General features: G+C 33.7%; 1 protein-coding gene across 1 annotated transcript in view; it reads left to right on the forward strand.

The window, feature by feature from the left end:
• LOC149489852 (uncharacterized) overlaps window positions 1-23,631 on the forward strand; it is a 43,899-nt gene that overhangs the window by 2,475 nt on the left and 17,793 nt on the right. Inside the window, exons 4-12 of the mRNA XM_089715079.1 lie at window positions 563-799; window positions 1,380-1,565; window positions 3,146-3,388; window positions 3,880-4,134; window positions 4,561-4,780; window positions 5,234-5,376; window positions 5,450-5,518; window positions 5,693-8,674; window positions 20,653-20,867. Of these exons, the coding sequence (XP_089571205.1) occupies window positions 563-799; window positions 1,380-1,565; window positions 3,146-3,388; window positions 3,880-4,134; window positions 4,561-4,780; window positions 5,234-5,376; window positions 5,450-5,518; window positions 5,693-8,674; window positions 20,653-20,867 (4,550 nt within the window). The remainder of the gene's footprint in view (window positions 1-562; window positions 800-1,379; window positions 1,566-3,145; window positions 3,389-3,879; window positions 4,135-4,560; window positions 4,781-5,233; window positions 5,377-5,449; window positions 5,519-5,692; window positions 8,675-20,652; window positions 20,868-23,631) is intronic.

A 23,631-nucleotide genomic window follows, 5' to 3' on the forward strand; every position in this document is an offset into this window, starting at 1 on the left:
TAAAGTAGGAAATATCGAAACCATATATTTTGTGTTATAAAATATAATACAATAAAATATAAAAAAATTTAATTTGTGCTCATATTGTTTTTCATAAAGTAAGTAATTAAATTATATCGAAAATACGTCATGAATGATAAAATCTGTATAACTTTAATATGAATTACCTATAACTATAAAATATCCTATTTTGCGCCTACAAGTTGGATTTAGCAATGAATGATGTAGTGTTTTTTGCGCGTATATAATTTGTCATAAAAAAGAACGTTGATATAGTCGGTCAGTCAGTTTTGGATTTTCCATTATTAGGTATCTGATCTGTAATTATGCCTGTCTGTTCATCAAAAGAACTTTAATGTCCATTACGTTTAAATCTGATTATTATTCATTTTGTTCATAAACCTTTTATCTTCTCAATTCCATAATCCAATACTTTCCAACTCCTATAAAGAAATAGTTGGTTGAAACACACCTCCTGCAAAGAGTAAACAACACATAATAATAACTTAATAATATATTACTGTTTATAAATAGAACTACCTCCTTTCACAAAACTTAACAGATCAACAAGCTAATCGAAGATCGCAACACATACAAGAACGCGACAACAGCGCTAGCTCAGAAACTAAAGGACAAAGGGAGTGCAGCGGAGAAGGAACGGAGTCGCCTCACTCAGTTAGAGAAGGAAGTGTGTAACAGGGCTTGTGAGAGACTGCGCTTGAGTGAGCAAGCGGCGCAGGGGGACGCGGCTGTGGCGGAGCAGCAGTGTAGAGGGGTGCAGTTGGATCGGGAGCTGATGGTACATGAATACTACTGGCTCATATTGCAAAGGGGATAACGATAGGGACCATAAAATCATAGTATTCAGCACATATATTCTATTGGCTTATATTGCAAAGGGGATATCGTTAGGAGACATAAAATAATAGCATTCAACGCTATGCCGTTACTTGTAAGCTGTCCAACTCAGTGCAGTTGATGAAACAGTTTTTCGATACAGGCCAATAGTCTAAAATGTAAATAATTAAATTAAATGCCCTGTTTAGTAGGTACGGGCTGCTATATGTGACTGTGTTAAATGCTTAGAATAAATAAAATTAAACATATTTTTTTTCCTTGGTAGTTGGTACTAAATAAACAAACCCTTCTCAAATGTTAGGGGGATTCAATTCTCAAGAAATTAAGAATTTGATAGGGATTATAAGGATAGAAGAGGACAAAGACCTCTTGTCTTTACAATAACTATCAGTAACTTATCATCAATGATCAAACAAGACTATAATTATTAACATTTAGGTACTTTTATCCAACCTGAATGATTCTGTGTGTTTAAGTTCATTGACTGTACTAATTTATATCACAATTTGTATTTACACTAGTATAAAGAAGAACAAGCTCGCCGGAAAGTTTTATCTTTGGAGAGCGAAGTGGATTCTACCCGTGGTCTCACGATTGAGGCAGAACGCGCTATGCGATCTGAACTGTCTGCCTTGAAAGAACAAATAACTGATGTCTCTAAACAGCTGTTACTTGAAGAAGCGGACAATAACCGTATTAAGGCTGAAGTAAGTGTCTTTAAATTATATTACAAGTGGTAGTTAAACTTTATATGTTTAGGGGATATCTTCTGACGTACCTACTGGTAGGATCATGACAATTATTAACATTAAAACCAGAACGGGGCACACGTCTAATTTATTAAACTTATATTTTCTAGTATCTGCGAAGTGCGAAATATCTTTTTTATATTTCGACCGCACTTATTTTGATTGTCAACAGAGGTACACACAGACTTATCTTTCTCATCTATTAAATGTAGACGATACGTATTAATTAAATGATAATAATATTACAGTCTGTTTTATGGGAAATAGGAACTGATGAAATGATTAACATTAGTGTGATAACGATACCTATATGTCGCAGTCATCTGGTTGAATTTGTTATTTGATTGAATGACTAAAGGACAAGTTGTAATGTAACGTTCAACGTCTTGACCGAACGTCATACAGCTTAGTCGTTAGTACGTTAGGTACCTTGTATTTTTAACTACAAATTCAAATTCAAATTGTCTTTATTTGCAAAGAAATAAGAGCCCCACAAAGTTGGGCTCCGTTGGCTCCCAACCGTCTTCTTGTGGACAAAGTAAATTCTCAGCAACTGTCGTCATTCAACAACATGCTGAGGGATCCGCTCTGTTCAAAGGGCTATGTTAATATCCGCTAACGAGTTGGACAGAGTGACGCTTGTTTAATCAACGTTAGGCCTAATCATTACATTGAAAGTCGTCATTCAATGAATGTGCTACTCATGTAGCTTATAACTAGGTATTGAATGTTAGTGATATTTTAAAGATAATGTAACACATTTATTCTGATGTTCACGAAGAATGCATGTCATAGAAAAGCAAACTTTCTTTACTATTCCTAATAATTAACTATTGTGTGACCAATTTTCAAGCTCGTGAATAGTATTTTTATTTTTTAATTACATATATACTTACTTCAAAATTTTCATAAAAATTTTACTCATTACTACCAGTATAATTCTCGCGTGTGAGGTGCTTAGTCTTTTAATAAACTACAAATTACTTCTCGGAAATATTAATGTTGATGTTGCTTTCAATTGATTCTTAAGAAATAAGATATCATAGATCTCTGAGTCAATTAATTTAGAAATATTATTAACACGTGTCACGAATGTGCATCAATTATGTCTTATTTACTATTAAATGACAGAAAATATAGATATAAAACAGATAAATGAAGATTACATTAATAAATTTTCCACGAAAATATTAAGCCGTCCTCGTCGCGTCGTTTGGATGGCAAGTAACGATCTCACGTAATCTAATAAAAGTCTGCTTTCCTTCTCTTTAATTTAGTTTGTTGTAATGCTCAAAGTGGTAATTTAACTTTTCATGTGTGATGAATGCGTGAATTGTATATCTTTTAACATACATACATACGTCAAACAATAGTTCAAATAAGACCTTTATTTGCTTTAAACATGCTATATAAGATCTTATAACAGCAATTATTATTAGCCGCATGTTTGGCTAACAGAACAATAGCATGCAAATAAATGCTACACTATGAACACAATGCAATTACAGCAATTACAGCAATTACATAAAATTTTGCAGCTAGATGATTTGAGGCAAGAAAAAGGGGAAATTATTCAAGACCTAGACGGTTGTAAGGATATGTGTGATAATCGAATGCAAGGCAGAGTGGACGAGTTAAAGAAAAAACGGGATCAATTGATGGAACTAAAGAATAGAGTGATCGAGTGTCAATGCAAGTTGCCCCTTGATGTAGCTGTTGAGGTGAAACGAACTCCGTCTCTCGCCGCCCTGTGTCACTGTGTACCTGAAGATAAGATTTTGGTAAGTGATATTATGTGTGTACTGTGTACAAATAAATTAATGTCTGTTTGCAATGTTGAAATAATTTATGGCTGTTTATATTTATCTATTTATATTTTAAATATTATAGTTTAGATTGTTTTTCTGATTTGGTTATGTCCAATATGCTTTAACAAGTTTCATGGGAATGTAAATATTATTGTCCTTGTATGAAATATCAAATATCGTAGAAATTTTGTTTTAAAGTTCAAATGAATGTATTTTATATGTTAATGTTTTTGGTTTTTATAGAATATTCATTTTATTTCATACAATCTAATTATCTATTGAACATGGTAGGTATATTATTACGCCAACTGATCATCATTATCTAATTTTTATGAATCTTTTGAATACAGGTGGTTTTTATCGTAGCCATTTTATGAGTAATAAATTGACGTCACACGATGACTTCGTATTATTATCTCGTACATTAAATATTAACATAGAAAAACCTAAAACTAATTTTTCAGGATTCGTGCTCTTGTACGTCGCTTCGCAGCCAACTTCTATCGAATTTGCTATCAGACCTATTTAGCGGTCTGCAGTCGGAATTGAACGGGACTGGAACCTCCATGCCTTGTCAGCTGCTGAAGTGCTTAGAGGACAGACATAATTGGGATCGGGCGTCTATCGTCAAGGCTAATTTGCGGAATTTCTTTTCACAATTACTCATCGGCGAACTAGATATCGCTATCGCTACCTCGATTGAGAAGTATCATGCGAAGGTTTGATTTTATATCTATTTATTCCACGTAATCTTACTGATAGTTTGAAATAAATAAGATTTATAATTAGTAATCAATTATATATCACTTCTTATCGCTTATTAAATTAAAAATATTACTCCAAAACATATAATCTTTAATTATAGATAACTAATTAAAAATTATTAATGGGCACTCTGTAATCGACACTGAACAAATCTGTCTTACGTAATTTTGACAGCTGCAAGGTTTTTCATTTTTTGTGTTTGCAATACAAACATTAGGATACATAAGAATATATCACCTATGCCCTTCCGCCCCATGCACAAAGTCATATTATACTAGGCACATAAAGTTAAGGAATGAATAAAAAATAAGTAATAAATAAGTAGCGCCAGATTGAGTCACTTGCATAAAACAATTTCTTACGAACCCCTGAATTGTTAGTGGATCGGAGCAAGTTGCGCGGACCAAGCGCGCCTTAGCCCCGATCCAGGCGAAGACGACAACGAAGGTTGGCAACAACGCGCCATTGAACGACGAGCACAAACACTGGCCACGGAACTCGCGGAACAACTGTTCCAGGAGAGAGCTGATAGAATAACTCAAAAGGCTAAGGATATTATGGCCTCTGGACCACCGCCTTGCGAATGCAAACCGCATCATAGTAAGGATAGGAATTTATAAGAAGCTGAATAAGTAGTACTTAGTAGTATAGTTATCGCTAAGGGGTAGAAAATAGTTTACAAAAAAAGGTCTCTGTATTGGGTGGTTAACACGATGTTTTGAAACAGTTTCGTAGTATATACTATCGTAGCCCCTCTGAATAGCTATGAACAATTTCATTAAATTCGGTAAAGCCATTGCTGAGGACTAGGAGTGACGCAAATATAAAAAAATAAAAAAAATAAAAATCATTTATTGAGTACCAATACAGTGACATAAAATAATACAAACTCGACGATCGCCTCAACTAGGTATAAACCTGTGCTAGAGACGCACATATAGCACTGTGACATGAGATTTCTATATTTATGACATATTTTTTTATGATTATTTTTTATTTGTTTTAATTATTTCTCATAGGGAAACTAAATAAAACGTATCCTTTGCTTTACAGATGCTGCTGTGTATCCTTGTCTTGTAAAAACGCCGATTCCACCAAGTTCTTCGCGCAAAAATACTGATGGCTCGTCAAATTATTTGAAGCGAACTATACAGGATGTTAATAATCTCAAATATCAAATAGAGGACCTCAAAAAAGTACGTTTTATAGAATTTGGGTTGGAAATCTATGATTATTTTCACTTATTTTAAAATCTTATATTCATTATAGGATTCAATTAAAAAGGCAGATTTGAGACAAATGGAAGAAAAAATTACTAAAATAATTCAACGTGCTTCGGTAAGTAAGTAAAAATAAAATGCTGCTATAATTAAGAATTTGAAAATTTAAGTAAAGATTGTATTTTTTTTTTCATTTTTACCTTCGAATATGGTGCACTTTTTTGGCTTGTATTTTTAAAAGTTTTATCTATGAGATAGGTTTGATGAATTTTAACTAAGCTTCGTTTTCCAGAAACAAGACACCAAACAACTATCTATAAATAGTGCAAATTCACCTATGAAAAAAGACGAAGATAACAAAAATAAGTCATTGAATAAATTTAATACATTGAAAAAGAACACTTCCGTCGAAAGGTTAATGAAGAAAAAACCGCTGGAAATTAACACATCAAGAAAAACCAATAAGATGATATACAATCAAAGTGGTCGTATAGAAAAATCGGCGAATAAGTTTTCAAATAAAAAGAAAGAACAGTCTTTGGCCGTTAATTTATGTCTATGTACGGAACAAAAGGACAAGACCCCAAAAGTAGGTCACTTCTCGGCGTCAAAATGGAAACCGAAATTATTGAGTGACTTAACTACCCAAGTAACTTCTAGCATAAAATTAACAAAACCAATAACACAAATCCCACTCTCCCGCAAATCAAATGATATAATTGATATCAAGAAAAAAGGACGAAATAAACCATGCCCAAGTGAATGCATTTGCTTACATAAAATTCCATCAAACACTTCCGTAGATAGATTATTAGAAGTTTTGAAAAAATGGAAGTTCAATATAGACGATAGCCCACTGTTAAAGGGAATAGAAAGCAATTCACCTAAAGTAACAGATCCAAATAGTACTACTAATAGTAATCTTGAGCAAATCAATAATGTTACAAAATCTATACACGAAAAATTCGCCTTTCATTTATCAGAAATTCAAAATAATGATGAAACCTGTAAATCTTCGGTGACTAATGCTATAAATAGTAAGAAGTCAAATGAATGTTTACCAGTAGCAAATTCCGAATATATGGCTGCAGTTAATCTTGATAAAAGTAATAACAATTGTATATGCACACAAAATAAAGCAACACTAAATTTAGGCGATGGAAATGTGTCATTACGTAATTTTAAATGCATTAATACAAGTTCGTGTCGATGTGTAGAGAGCTTAGATCAAAATATCGCACAAGATCAAAATTTTAGTCAAACACCTTATGAAAAGGAATCACAGTTATATTCGGTAAAGCTTCCTAGTTCAGATTATGCTAAAAGTAGCATGCGTAATGAGGAAAGTAATGTCGGGCAAAAAGATTCATTTATAAGTAAATTGGTTAAGGATTCGAAGTTAATTTCATTTGATTGTGATTATGACATAAAATTCTTGGGTGCTACTTTATATGACGTTCAAAAGAAAATGGAGCCAACATTTACAGGAAATTTCCATAAAAACAGCAAACCATGCATTAAATCGAAAAATTTGGATGATAATTCGAATGTAGTTCAAAAAAATGTATCTCGTGATGCTGATCATAACAACATAGAGCCTAAAGTTAATTTAAATAATACTACTAAAATCGAAAATGACTTAAAAAGTAGCTGCAGTATAACAAAAATATCAAAAACCGTAAAAGAGTCTTGTATTTGTTGTAAAAATAAAGATGAAATAAAAGAGTTGGAATTTAATACCTTTAATTTACTGGAAGAATATTTAAGAGGAAAGTTAAATGAATTTAAAAGTAGTAACTGCAAGTCTTCGTGTATAAAACCGGAAGACGAAGAGAAATTATATTCAACGATTTTAGCGAAAGTTAAAGATTTTATAACAAGAAGTACCGATCAATTATCTTGTAAATGTTCAGAAGAAAGTAAAACAGATGGTAGTTGGTCAAGGGTCTATGGTCTTTTACAAGAATATTTAAAGTTAAAGATTTCCCGCGTTCAATGTTCATGCTTTCAAACCGAGCAAACAACAAACCAAGAAATGATTTTACCAAATGTTTTAGACAAAGTAAGCACCCTTATTGAAAATGATTTTGAGCGATTGAGGAAATTATGTATATGTGAAATGAAATCGTCTCCAACATATGACAATCCCACTGATGTTAAGATTGATAAAGCAGTTGTTCATTTTGAAACGCAAGAAAATGTTCAGGACCAACTAAATTGCCTTAAAGAAGATACATCCATATCAGCCAATCCTGTTATGATAAACAAGTCATGTAGTGCATTAGATAATATTCCAGTTTATGTGCAAATGGTAGAAAAAGTTACTTCTTGCAAACTAAATACTCTTTATGTGACCGATTGTGACTGTCGGTATACATTCACTGAACCAAACGTATTTGGCGATAGTCTTAGTGTAAATCACAAATCTCAAACGTATAATGATACCAAGAGTTCGTGTAATAATGGTAATCAGTCTGCAAAAACATCAATTACTTCCGAAGAAACTGTAAATGACCTTGATCGAAAATTGCCTTATATTGGATATACGTTAAATTGTTCCTGTGATCATTTTGGGTGTGTATGTACGAAATCTCAACTAGAAACAAATGATGATAAAATAAATTGTATTTGGAATTCGCTTCAAAATAATATCCAACCCAAAAAATTATCTTACATAATGCGTGGAATACCGAAAGCGAGATCTGAAGTCATAAACATTTCTGAAAACTATTTAAAATTAAATTATGCTGAAACACGTAACGAGCCCAGAAATAATGACAATAAAATTCAGGAAAGAAATACTTCTACTATAATAAATACTTTAGATGGTTGCTTAACTCAAACCAGTATTCACGAGGAAGAAGGTTTGGCTTTGAAGAATTCGGTTAATAATATTGAAACAACTAATATGGATACAAATACAATCGATAATTCAAGGTTTCAAAACCATGATGACACAGAACCTTCTTGCCATTCGAGCTTCGTGACAATTCCTAATACTTGTGATGATATAGAAACTAATAAAAATACACTTTACAATTCTTTATTCCTCCCCGTTGATAGCACTCCATCCCGTAATATTTTAGAAAGTAGTGATATAACCATATCTGGATCTGTGTCGCAATGCGATTGCAACATGGTTCCTATCTGTCATGTGAAAATGCTTGTTGAAAATATTGAAAGTAATTTGAGGAACGGTAAATGCATATGCGATTCACTGAGTTCACAAGTCTGCCCGATACATTCAAAAAAAAGTGTAAGTCAAGTAAAATTTTAAACTGATGTTTAGTTCATTTTGTCGGTTCCATATTTTGTGTTTCATTAAAAGTGATGTTACCATCAAATATTGTTTCATTCCTTCTCCTATTTCTCTAAAGAATGACGCTAAAAGGAAATGAAAACAGGCTGCAGGATGTTTTTTTTTCAACTTGGCACATGGTTGGCCAATAACCATATCTTCTTTTTTTAAGTTGGATTAAACTTAAAATAAGTAAAACTTATAATTGACAGAAAGTTTAACTGGCAGCCACATATCAACTCTGTTTGTGATCGACTCCGAGCTATTCTAGCTAATATAAAAATTATTAAAAATAAAATGCCTTTTAAAATTTTGCTAATGCTATATAACGCCCTAGTTAATAATGTTATAAGTAGACATCGGATTATATGCACTAACAAAATGCCAAAATATGCATGCAAATATGCACTAAAAAAGGCCGAAATATGCACTAAAAACGACTGATATGCCTAAAATATGCACAATACAAAATCAAAAAACCTTTATTATTTTTATATATTTAAATCAAAGATTGTACAAAAACAGTGAAATTTTCTTGAAATTAAGTATAGTTTTTGTGCCAATATACAATTAAGCATTTTTACCAAATTTTCGAGCGCAAATTTGTGACGTTTATCACCCGCGAGCCCAGTGTTGCCACTTTAGACTTTTCCGGGCTAAATCTAGCCCTTTTTTGGAATTCAACCCGTGTTTTAAGTTTTTAGCCCCAAAAGGGTAATCTAGCCCTATTTTGAATGGCTCATAATTTACTTAAAATGGAGCCCATTTTGTAATTTTTTGCCATTTTACCATGCCAAAATAGGGTTTTTTTACTCGCTGAGCGTTCTGATTGGCTAATAAAGGTTAGTCGACCAATCAAAACTCCCGCTACTTAACGAAATATGCACGATTGGGGAAAAAGGCTAAAATATGCACTAACGCCGTAATTGGAGAGTTTTATGCATTTGCATATGCAAATATGCAAATGCATATAATCCGATGTCTAGTTATAAGCTACGGTATAAGTAGCTACGCCCGAACCTTTAAAAGCTATTTGAAGAACATTGAATCACTACAACTAAGAATATTAAAACAAATAGTATCTCCTAAGATAAAAAAATTATGTAAAAATAGTAATGAAAATCTCTTTCACCATTGTAAAGTTTTGCCGGTAGAATCTTTGTTCCATTACACTATATTAAAAGAACAATTCTTTAACTTTGACCTGCAGAAAAAACTTGATAACGTAATCATTACCCGTCAACAAACTAACCAACGCTTAGGGTGCACTCACACACATCAGTCACCGTCACGGCACGTCACCGGACAGGATTAAAAAAAAATATGTATCAATAGTTCTAGTATGACTCTGTTCCCACACGACAGTCGCCGGCACGAAATCTATCAGTGACGTCCCCGGTCAGGCACGTCAAATAATCTTTCCATACATGTATCATACTTTTATCCCCACTCACCCGGTGCCGTCACGTCTCAGTTCAGTCAGCGTCGTGCTACCGTCAATTGCTACATGTTCTCTAGCGTGACACACGTCTAATCACTCACTAACCTGATGTATGTGTTCAATGATTCAGTCAAACCGGCGACGTGACTGACGGACAACATGACGGTGACTGGTGTTTGTGGATACGTACACAAACCGTCACCGATCAGTCATCGGTGACTTGACGGTGACTGATGTGTGTGAGTGCACCCTTAAGGGCTTGGTCTAGTAGTGCAAACAAATGCATCCTGTCATCCTATATGTAAATAATACAAATGTACTAAGGGAAAGCTGCTCCACTTAATTTTTAAAAATTAAATCATTCGTATGCATAATTTAATATTCGTAATAAGTACCAAAAATGACAATTTGAAACAATTTTCGTGAAAATTACACCGGGTGATTTTTTTTTATCAGTAGGTACACAAAATTTGCGAATACTTTCTATTGATATTTTCAACTTCATGTTTATATAACTGATCAACTTTTACAAAGAAATTTGGACGAAATATAATAAAAAAATAAAATTTCCATACAAAATGCATAACTCTATACATTTTTTTCGACCTAAGTTTCTTAGTGAAAGTTGTTCAGTTTAACTAATAAAACGGATAAACAAATTTTGTATATAATAAAAAAAATGTAATGTTTGTGTTAAATGAAAACAAAAGATATTTATTTCTGACTAGCTTCCGCCCGCGACTCCGTCCGCGCGGATGTCAGTCTTCGCGTCTTCTACAGATTTATTATATTATGTGTAATATATAGATTTATATTGATAAACCTAATAAATCTTTTGCTAGCATTCTGATGCTTTATCGGTTGCACTGGATTTATCTCTTTTTTTTCAATCGCTTGAATGATATAGGATGGGTCCTTGATGGGCATCGAATGCTGAAGTCTCGAATCAATCAATTCTGACAGTAGGCAATTTATGTAAAATCTTGATAATGGTCCATCATTTTATTTTGCCTAAACGTTACATACTTTTTTATATATTCTATTTTTAACGAATTATTCACTCCAGACCAAACAGCAAATAAGCAGACTTCTGCTTCTGCAACGTTTAGTTGTCCCTGAATTTAGAAAAAATAGTCATGATTCTTATCTATGACAAAAGTGTTATTTTTTGCATTGTATTTCAAATATTAAATTTTTTTTTAACCGCATCTTCCGCATTCATGTCATTTGCCGGAATTAGACATTTAACTTCTACTAGTCCCATTTTCCCTTTTTGATATGGGAGTGTATAAAGTAAATTTTTTAGATATTTCTCGTTATACTTTTAAAAAGTTATTATTGTCATTTTGCTCATTAGGTAAAGTAATTTCGATATCAGTTTTAAGTTTTTTGATACCTGCAATAATAACGTCATAATCGCCTGCACATACTTATCGATTACACCCTGTATACAATCCACCATCCACATTCATAATGTTTTCCTGTCCTCCTCTCCTTTACGCTGTTCACCGATACATTTGAAATTAGTAAATCTGCTACCACTGAAGGATGTTTCATTGTGATCAGCAAATTTTCACCACTGTTGTCGATTATTTGTTTTTCATTTTTAATCAGCAATTGGGAATCATCAGTTTTGTTTTTTGCAGATTGGTGATGTACCCTAACAATACGTCGAAAAGGGAAAGCATCAACGAATTATCGTTTTCGTCCTCTTTTTTTATTCTTCGCGTCTCTGTTACTTGTGTTTGTTTAGTTCTCAACACCCACTGAATTTTCTATGTTATTGTGATCTTCCATTACATCTGAGTTTTGATGATGTGATGATAATCCATTCGTTTTAATATTGGTACTTAGAGTTGGTGGACTAAACTAGAAATGGCGGACTAAATTTGTCAGCGCGTCTGTAAGATCAGAATATAAAACAAACATCCTGTATTTAAGTTACAAAATTAATAATCAAACAACATGCCGCTACGTTGAAAATGACTAGAAGAAAAAATTAAAACACCTCGGCATATAATTTTGGAGTAAACAAATCATTTTCCCCGTATGGGGATTTCCCCGGATGAACTTGGGAAGTTCAAGTTCTCAATACAAGTTTATATTATATTTCGTATTTCTCAAACGAAAAATAAACATTTTTGGTACTTCAAAAAAATTATATTATAAGAAAATTTATGAGCTTACTTTAGTTTTAAAGAAATATACATCCCTTTACTGACACCCCGTAAAATAAAGAAATTGTTGCCAATCACCTTTGCAATCTATTTGGTTTCATTAACTTTATGTTCGAAGATAATTTTTTTTCTAGTATGTAGTTACACGCGTATTTTTTTCGTTTATTTTCCATATCGAAATCAAATGTTTAAAAATACGAATATTTGCACAAAACTAAGATAAAAATAATCAATTAACAAAAATATTAAATTTAATGAAGTAGAGCAACTTTCACTTCGGTATGAAGGAAAATCGAGCGTGGAGCACACGTCAGTATGCTCCGGCCCAAGGAGCGCGACTAAAGAAATTCGCTAGGATTTTTCCTAATTATTTTAAATATTTTTTTAATATTTAAAGAATTATCAAAATTCAAAAAAAATGTTTTTTAAAGGATTAATACTCATTGGTCTTCAACCAACTCGAATAAATTAATGGAAAAAATAACTTTTAGCAGTATTTATCAATAGATTTTGTAAGGCAAAAAATGGGAAATTTAATGAATTTATAACGTTCTAATTAAGAAAATCATAAGTTTTTCGGCAATTGTATTCAGCAGTTTTTAATAACGACTATATAAGGATAATAATGCGCTGATCAGATTGTGTAAATTGTAATCGGTTGCAACGTAGTGAGTGCACAAACTTAGCTCGAAATGTCTTTGGGGGAAAGAGACTTATCTTGAAGGCCTGATTAAGGTAACATAAAGTAACTTTATAAATGTGAAAAAATTCACGCGCATTGCGTATATAACACTAATTGATAAACAAGAAAAAAAAATTCAGTTTATCATTTCATTAGCCGGGAAAAAATTGTCAAATAACTTGTTAAAACGCAATTTTGCTAGACTGCAGCCTTAATCATTCCAAAAATAATTAACATTTATGGTAAAAGAACAACTCGTTATTTAGTTCCTCAATTATTAAATAATCTTGATTTGAACCTAAAAAAAAACATAAATAATAATAATGTTAAATCTAAATTAAAATTGCATTTTGTAAACAACCTGTATATTGTATAATGTGGTATAATTGTCTTTAACTTGTCGCGAGCACACGAGCGCGCTGTGCATCGTATTTGTCGTGGATGGATTGCTTTGCATGCCGGACAAATCTTTGTGGTTTTTGGCATGTTCAATTAAGTTAAATGTATTTGTTATTGATAAATAAATAAATAAAAAATAATAAAAAATGAAATCTGAGTTTCTAAAAAAATATGCATGCGCCCACAGCATGCGCCCATTGAATTTATGGTTTGATATTACATGTGCATTTATTAATCCGCCATTGGTGACGTGAATTTGACTTACAGCGTTGGTGACCCCGGTCTCACGCACCGGGGTTTTTGACTACTGGTCCGGGAGCCAGCAGCAGATTTTATGACCAAGTTCCTCTCAAGCGGTAATTAGTAAAATGCATCAAAGTATAGTATTATGAAGCCTCGTGAACGTCAGCTGGAGCTCGGTTGGGGGGAAGAGCGGTTGTAGCCTCCCGTATCAGCTGACGGTTTTTCCACCAAGATACAGCCAGCTGACATATATATTTATCCACAGTTACATATAAGCTATCATCAGGTAAATTTTTGTTTGAGAGGAAATAACGGAAAATAAATTTTTCTTTAAATTTAACTTTCATGTTCGAGACACCAGCTGACGTATAATACACCATGTTGTAACCAGCTGACTATTTTTTTTCGTTGAGATATTGGGTTAGCTACAATTTGACAAATTTTTAGCTGAGAGGAAATGAATGAATGAATGTATTTTTTTTCCTATGTGCGTGGGAGGCTACAACCGCTCACCCCCCCAACCGAGCGCCAGCTGACGTTCACGAGGCTTTATAATACTATACTCTCATGCGTCTGACGAATTATCTCTTGAGAGGAAATAGTTAACCAAATTTGCACCTGGCTCCCTAACCAACGAGTTTATCTGTAATTTACGGTTCATGCTACTTTTCATTGGATTGATATAAAATTTGATCTTTTATTGTCAATAAAACATAGGTATTTAATAAATCAAATCTCTTTTATTAGCATAAGACAACATCTTTGAAATAACTAAAATTGTCAAGTATTTTAACAAAGTTTTTTTAAAACTCAAAAATAAAGCATCAATCTTAATTATTTAACAGTAAAATTAGGCTTAGTCAGTCTTATGACACTGAAAACATAAAATGAAGTAACATAAATGGTAATACTTCGACCAAAAAAAAAATATACAATACTAAAATCACTCATCTTCAACAGCCAAACAACTAGAGCAAGTTATTGGTACTACGTGCGATCTGGTTCGAAATTATCTGGTTCGAAGTCACTTCCAGATTCACTTTCCGATGACGTTTGTAATCTGTCCTCATCAGATACTGCTTCTTGCAAAAGAGCCTCGAGACGACACTGATTACTTTCGTAAGACATGTTGAAACAGTGTTCACAATTTGAACAAAAAACACGGAATTTCTTGTAAAATATCGATCAAATCTAGCAAAACGCTTACTAATAATAGAATTATATGATTAAACTATAAATTACAACAACAGCTTTATCAAAATAAGTAAAATAAAAAAATACACAATAACCATTTTACTTAGTTGGTGACGCCGGTCTCACGCACCGGGTTGGGGCCAAAACTCAGTAACGTGCGCCCGCGTCGCTGTCGTGGGGTAGGGGTAGGGTAGGGGGCGCGAAATTAGGCAGCTACTCGAAACCACAGTGCAATTCGATAAACGGTGACAAAAATATTTGGGTTTCTTTAACTGCCCGGTCTCACAGACATATGAGGTCACCAATGGCGGGTTAATATAGGAATGCTATGCCAAAAACTGATAAATTAATAGTTTATGTTTTGTTTTGTTATTTACAATAAACGTATTTTTATCGGAGTCTTTATAAATATAAAGTTAAATCTATAAACATCACCCATTTCACTGCTTACGATTAATATTTTGAATTTTCGATAACTGTATTATAAAGATAAGCAAGTAGCATTAAATAATACAAAACAAAATTATTGCGCAATATGTGAAGGGCTTAGAATTGTCTCTATTGTTTAAAATAGTTTCAAGGATAAATATATACAATATACATACCTAGACAAATACGAAATAATATGAACAATCATAATATTTTAAAGCAGATTTCGATAAAATTGGCCTAATTCTGTTTTGTTTTCTATACCAGCACAATGAACAACACATTTCTCAGGAACGCGTAGAGATATCAGGTTGAGATTTATATTGAATACTCTAGTCTACGATCCCACGAAGCTGTGAAAAAATCAAAATCCAACGCAATCAAAAGATAAGAAAAAAGAATTCAGAATTTTCGCAAATTTCGACATTCGCAAGAAAATAAAACCTACAGGGTAGGTACTTCCCGTTAACATAGTCAAGCCACGTCTTATAGCACAGTTATAGGAAAAATTGCTAAAAGCATTAATTAAATGTTACATGCATAATTGAAAATAGATTTGTTCGGAGCCCTTGGTGCGTGAGTCCGACTCGCACTTGGCTAATTTTATTTCTTTTTCTCTATTCTTTACCTCTGTTATTTAAAAAAATCATACTTTGTGATGAAGTCGTCTCAATAACGATTTTTTAGTTCGAAATTGTGAATGCTGACTTAGTCGTATGAGAATCATCAAAATAATGTATCTTATATGGTACTAGCAGTCCGCCCCGGCTTCGCCCGTGGTACATATTTACGTTTTCTCTACATAAGAACCATCCTCGTACTTCAAGGAATATAATAAAAAAAGAATTAACGAAATCGGTTCAGCCGTTCTCAAGTTATGCGCTTACCAACACATTTTGGGATTCATTTTTATATTATAGATTATAAGGTACTAGCGACCCGCCCCGGCTTCGCACGGGTGCAATGCTGATACTAAATAAACTACAGGAAAACTGTGAACGTTGTATATAAAAACATAGCGGCCCGCTCCGTCTTCGCACACGGGTATAAAATAGGTATATAGCCGGGCGGCCGGCCGGTACCGCCGCAAATGCTACGTCCCGCAATTTTTAAATCTGTAATATCTTCGAAAATATTCACTTAAATCATACGGTGTAAAGGCCCATATAGATCTATATTAAATGAACAATGTATTGAAGGTATTTAATTGGTTAAGGATTAATGCTGTATTGGTTAAAATCGCATCGAAAATTAGCCATTATTTGTCGTAAAAAGTAAATGACAAAAAAAAGTTATTGTGGGTTATCCATAAGAGATAGACATATACCATCGCGGACTTTTCTATAGACCTTTTCAATGTGTATAATACTTAGTACATTATTTTGATAAAACTCGTAGGGTTCAGCCTGCGTTTGCAATGTAAGCGGAAAAAATGTAATTTTTTACGACATCACATTAGAAACCTCATAAATAACAGTACTTCTCCACTATTTAATGGATGTTATTATACATATAAACCTTCCTCTTGAAACACTCTATCTATTAAAAAAAACCGCATCAAAATCCGTTGCGTAGTTTCAAAGATTTAAGCGAACAAAGGGACATAGGGACATAGGGACAGGGAAAGCGACTTTGTTTTATACCTACTATGTAGTGATTATATATCAAAATTCTCGTGTCACAATTTTAGTTACCATACTCTTCCAAAACGGCAGGACCAACTGTCATGAAATTTTGTGTGCCTATTGGGTAGATCTGAAAATCGGTCAACATCTATTTTTCATACCTCTAAGCGATAAGAGAGGTAGTACTGCGTTAGCCGGGGCAGCTAGTATCTTATAATTATGATGTAGGTACAAGCCTACAAAAACGTCAGCGATAGCAAATATCTATCTTCTAAGGTTGACTCACGGTCACCATTTTTATCTTTATGTAATTAATTAAGTATTACTTATTTGCAACGATAATTTCTTATCTTTATTAATATTTTTCCTAGTAATTTATGATACCTTGGTCGTTTTTTAATAGATTAAAATTGTGATTTACTTTATTTCACTTTCATGATCATCATGTAATGATGTATCATCAATGTACAAACACCTAGTGGTTCAAAGGACCCTGTACGAAACAGGCTTAAATAAAAACAAAACATAGTGGATAATTATTGGCCAAAATCAATTAATCGACACCTTTAAATTGTACCTACTTTAATCTTTAAGCTCGATAATAATGTTTTATTTATAAAGATGTATGTAATTGTAATTTTATCATTTTAGACGCTTTTAAATCTTGGCGTACAAAAGTATTTCTTATTTTATTGGTGGTGCTAAAATGATTATATCTTATCGAAATGTTTGTATCATCGTATGATTCAACCTTTATTATCTGATAAATAAATTCAGATTAGTGATAAACTTCCCTTTAATTATCATAGTGTGGTGCTTGTTGCATCTTTCCATGATTCATTAATCTCAAAGCTTCTGACTACGATCATCTACGATTATACATGAAGACGTCCCCAAAACATGATTATATTTCCATAAAAATCATAATATATATATATAAATCTCGTGTCACAATGTTTGTCCTCAATGGACTCCTAAGCCACTTAACCGATTATAATAAAATTCGCACACCATGTGCAGTTCGATCCAACTTGAGAGATAGGATAGTTTAAACATGTAGGTACCACGGGCGAAGCCGGGGCGGACCACTAGTCTTATATATAAAATTCTCGTGTCACAATGTTAGTCTGCATACTCCTCCGAAACGGGTGGACCGATTCTCATGAAATTTTCTGTGCATATCGGGTAAGTCTGAGAATCGGCCAACATCTATTTTTCATATGTACCACGGGCGAAGCCGGGGCGGACCGCTAGTAACAATATAAATTAGGCGCTCCTAAGGGTGAGTTTTCACCTATAATATGTGAGGATGTGTAGTGAGGAATGAGGAAAAAACTAATCATATCGCTTCACTTAGTTTAAAATTTAAATGGTTAATAATTGATTTATTTATATGATTTATAAACACATTTCTCGCTACACATCTTCTCACATTATTGGTGGAAATGCACCCTAAAATTCCAATTCACATGTGATAAGTCGTACGTCATAATACATTTTTTGTATTGTGGGATTTCTTCGTATTTTACTTGATTAAGGGATAGGTCAAAAACTTTCTTTGTAGGACGAAACATACCAAATAATATAAGCCTGATAGTTAACTATTTCAACCTATTTACTTTACATGTAGATTGTAGGTATTCTCGATTAAAAATAACCTTTATTCTATCTTCTTGTTCCTATTACTGCATAATCCGCAATCAAAATTTGAATAAACCAAAAGGAAGACCCATTTCCGGGCTCCTAATCATATCATAGTACTCTATAATAAAAATAGATATGGGAAAGGTGACTTATCTTTCTCTACGTTTATTTATTATTAGCTATGCTGTGCCCGCGGACTAAACCAAGAGCAAAAGCAAGTGTTTTAATAGCTTATGCCGAGTATAATCAAAATCGGCTTAATGCTTTTCACGTGATAGAGTAACAAACATACATACATTAATATATTCTTATAGAAACTTACACGGAGCAATGCTGATACTAAATACCTACTACAGAAAAAATAGATAACCGGGCGGCCGGCCGGTACCGCCGCAAGCGCTACGTCCCGACTCCCGCAATTTTTAAATGTATACAAATATTATAAAGAGGAAAGGTTTGATTTTTTGTTTGTTTGTTTGTATGAATTGAATAGGCTCCGAAACTACTTGGCAGATTTGAAAAATTCTTTCACTGTTGGAAAGCTACATCATTTCTGAGTGACATAGGCTGGGTTTTATCCCGGAAATCCCACGGGAACGGGAACTATGCGGGTTTTTTTTTTGAAAACGCGGGCGAAGCCGCAGGCGGAATGCTAGTCTGTAATATCTTCGAAAATATTCACTTAAATCATACGATGTAAAGTGCCATATAGATCTATATTAAATGAACAATGTATTCAAGGTATTTAATTGGTTAAGGATTAATGCTGTATTGGTTAAAATCGCTTCAAAAATTAGCCATTATTTGTCGTAAAAAGTAAATGACAAAAAAAAGTTATTGTGGGTTATCCATAAGAGATAGACATATACCATCGCTAACTTTTCTGTAGACCTTTTCAATGTGTATAATACTTAGTACATTATTTTGATAAAACTCGTAGCCTGCGTTTGCAATGTAAGCGGAAAAAATGTAATTTTTTACGACATCACATTAGAAAACTCAAAAATAACAGTACTTCTCCACTATTTAATGGATGTTGTTATATATATAAACCTTCCTCTTGAATCACTCTATGTATTAAAAAAAACCGCATCAAAATCCGTTGCGTAGTTTCTAAGATTTAAGCGTACAAAGGGACGTATAGGGACATAGGGACAGGGAAAGCGACTTTGTTTTATACTATGTAGTGATGATTAAATAAATAGGATTATACTTACGTGTGAAAAGCGACCATTCGTCACAAAATTAGGTATAAAAATATATTTGACCCAGAAAATGTATAAAGGCAAATAGTTATCGCAAAATATGATTTATTTGGTTGAAATAGTATTCACGTAATTAGGTGAAGACCACAAGAGTGAGGCCGCACGTGTAGGGCTAGTTCAATAATAACTCCTTTATGGGAACGTTAATTACTTCATGCTCACATAATTCTTTTTTTATATAAGCATATATAGAAAAACAAAGAGAATTAGATGGTATAAGAAGAATTTTTAACATTCTAATTATTTCTTATTGGATTAGATTTGCTTCTTGTAGCTAGTGAACAGAACAGCAATTCCTAGCAATTCAAATTTAAAGAAAAGTTAAAATGCTTTGTCATTATTATGAATCACAATTAATACGTAATACTAAATGTTTAAAAATATGCATGAACAATAATAAAACGATATTCATTATCCCGAGGGACTATTCATGGTCATACTGGTTAGCTAAAGCATCAGCAATGAGAACGGTGTCCCTGTACAATAGAAGACAGTTATAGAATCACAAACAGATACAGTCATATAGCATATGTTAATAATCTACAACTATTCATGGAAAAAAAAGATATGATGATGATAATTACGGTATAAGTATAACTCTATTAATCACGCAATGTCTAATCGACTATGTATTAAATGTGGAGCACCTTGTTTTCATTCGAGCTCCCTACCTTTTTATAACGTCTCCACTACATATTATGTTATCTTAATATTTTTGTGCCGTACCTATTGATTAACAATATCTTTATTAGTAACGTTATCGGTTATATTTGCTATTAATCAGTATTGTGCGTGTTACTACTGAGTTAACAGTGTTAAATGTCTTAATTCGGCTCTTTTTAGCGTTATGTTTAGTCAATTTTATACAAAAAATTCTTAAAAATGAACGGCAATACTAAATTGGAAGCGGAACCTAGAAAACGAAGTAAACCCAACTTACTATCAAGACTTTTCTTTTGTTGGGTCTGCCCTATATTTTATAAAGGAAACCGAAGAGATATTGAAGAAAGTGATCTTATTAATCCAAATAAACATTATGATTCCAATCAACTTGGTGACAAATTAGAAAGGTAATATATTCTCATTTTATCTTTATTTATTGTATTTGTATTCATTCTAGAAACTTCAAAATTATATACGACGCTTTAATTAAAATTTCTCTCGAAATTTTAAACATTTTAATAAATCAAAAGGTATAAAAGGCATAATGATATGTGAGTAGGATTGAATTAAAATTTAACAAAGAAATCGAATTAATGAAATACATTTTCATTTAAACGAACAACGGTTCAATAAGGCTCGGAAAGGGCTTTCACAGACTGTAGAATCGCACCAAGCCGAAATAGCGGGTGGCTTCTACTACATTAGGGAAAATTACGTTAACACAAAATCGATGTTCAGAAATAGTGAGCAGCAAAAACAATGCACCACGTACCTTGGAGATGCTGCAGCACTCGATGAATTTGCGCCCAATTATCCGATGCGATACACGTGTTTCAATGGCCGCCGCGCGCGCACACAGCAGAGGAGCGGCTCGATCGAATGCGGAAGTACAAGTGTCGACCACAGATTAAGGTCTCGACTCTCGTGGTGCATGACAGTTGCAAAATAATTTGACAACCTTTGTTTGCATACTCTGTGCCAAACATCGATAATAGACACCACGATCAATTACACGGTAACGAAACATCCCGCCCACCAAAATGCCTATGGTATTTTCTGGTCAGACGATAAATAGAACATAATGGGAACGAGAACGATAAGAATGATCCGTATAATTATTGATGATACTTATTGATTATGATAAAAACTAGTTACCTAACTAATTGATTCTGTATAACACGATAGATGTTACACAGACACGATATCTTATTGCTAACGATAACTTAATGTCTAGATACCTTACGATACTAAAGAAAGATAAACGATTTAAGCTAGTCCTCGATTGGTAGAGGGCATAACTTAACCAACGGTCTTTGAATTATATGATTTTTCGCTGTTTTAACTACTGCAATCCGAGCTACACCATCAGAACCGGGTAAAAGATCCACTACTCTGGCAAGAGACCATTGTAGTGGCGCACGATTTTCATCCTTAATTATCACCATTGAGCCTATCTGAAGCGGTTTAGAATCCTTAGTCCATTTGGCGCGTTGTGTTAGTGAGTTAAGATACTCGTGTTTCCATTTGGACCAAAAACTCTGGTGAAATGATTGTAACAACTGCCACCGATGAAGCCGACTTATATTAACATTTGATAGATCTTCATCAGGGACAGCTGTCAAAGGCTCTAAGGTAAGGAAATGGCCTGGAGTTAAGACCGATAGATCATTTGGATCCGAACTGATTGGACAAAGCGGTCGCGAATTTAATACTGCTTCGATTTGCACGAAAAGCGTTGTAAGTTCTTCAAACGTAAGAACTTGATCACCAACTACACGAAGTAAATGAGATTTAGCCGCCTTGATTTGAATTTCCCATACACCACCGAAATGAGGAGCTGATGGAGGATTAAACTTAAATTCGATCTTTTCTAAATTAGAAGCTTGATGCATAAGAGACGATAATTGATTTCTTGCACCGATAAAGTTTGTTCCACAATCCGCGTGTATCACGTTACATCGACCACGGCGTGCCACAAAGCGTCGTAACGCAGCTATAAATGCGTCAGTGGACAGTGTAGACACCACCTCGAGGTGTACTGCTTTTGTTGTAAGACAAATAAAAAGACAAAGGTAAGCCTTTTCAATCTTAGCACCTCGATGTGGGCCTAATTTAATACGAAACGGTCCGCCGAAATCTACGCCTACTATAGAAAATGGTTTGACTTGATTAACACGGTATGACGGTAAATCACTCATAAACGGTTGTAATGGCTTCGGATTAGTTCGATAGCATTGTATACATTTGCTTAAACGATTGCGTACAGTACGTTTTGCCGATATGATCCAAAATTGTTGAAGAAGTAAGAAATGCGTAGTATTGATGCCCGGATGCAAGTAGTTACGATGAATGTTGTCGATAATTAAAAACGTTAATGGATGATCAGACGGTAGAAAGGCTGGATGCCTTTGTTCGTATTCTAAACCTGCGCGTGAAATTCTACCGCCCACCCTGAGAATACCTAATCGATCGATAAATGGATTGAGTTTTCGAAAAGGTTTCGATAAAGGTTTGTTCGATTTAAGATTAGCAATTTCGTTGGAAAAGACCTGACTCTGTACATGTTTAACGATTTTTAATAATGCGTTATGTCTTTCAACGTTATTAATGAAATTATTACGATTAGCTTGAGCTGGGATTCTAGAGTTATTGATAAAACGATATACAAATGCCAAAATGTTAACGATTGTTTGAAATGATGAATAACGATTAAGTAAAGAGTCAATTATTGTTGGTTCGATTGGAGCTCTCTCTTCAGCGGAAAGAGCTACCTTCCGTTGCTCCTTCTCCATAACGACCTTCTCCTCATTTGATGTGACAACAGCTGTATCCGTAGGCCAAGTATCACTACCTTGGGTTAACCAGCACGGTCCCGCCCACCATAAGGCATTGTGCACAAGCTCACTCGGAAATAAACCTCGTGAACACAAATCAGCAGGATTATCACCTGAGGATACATGATGCCACCAGTCTGTAGGGGTGATATCCTGTATGTGACTGACACGATTCGCGACAAATGTTGTCCAACGCGAAGAATGAGAACGCAGCCAAGACAAAACGATAGTTGAGTCAGACCACAAATATACAGAATCAACATGAATACGAGAAAGATACGTATCTTTTACAAATTTGTAAAGATCTGATAGAAGAACTGCAGCACAGAGCTCGAGT

Source organism: Colias philodice, chromosome 3 (genome assembly GCF_061535455.1).
Source record: "Colias philodice isolate Cphi_HAF_F1 chromosome 3, ilColPhil1 Martin Lab GWU primary, whole genome shotgun sequence".
NCBI lineage: Eukaryota > Metazoa > Arthropoda > Insecta > Lepidoptera > Pieridae > Colias > Colias philodice.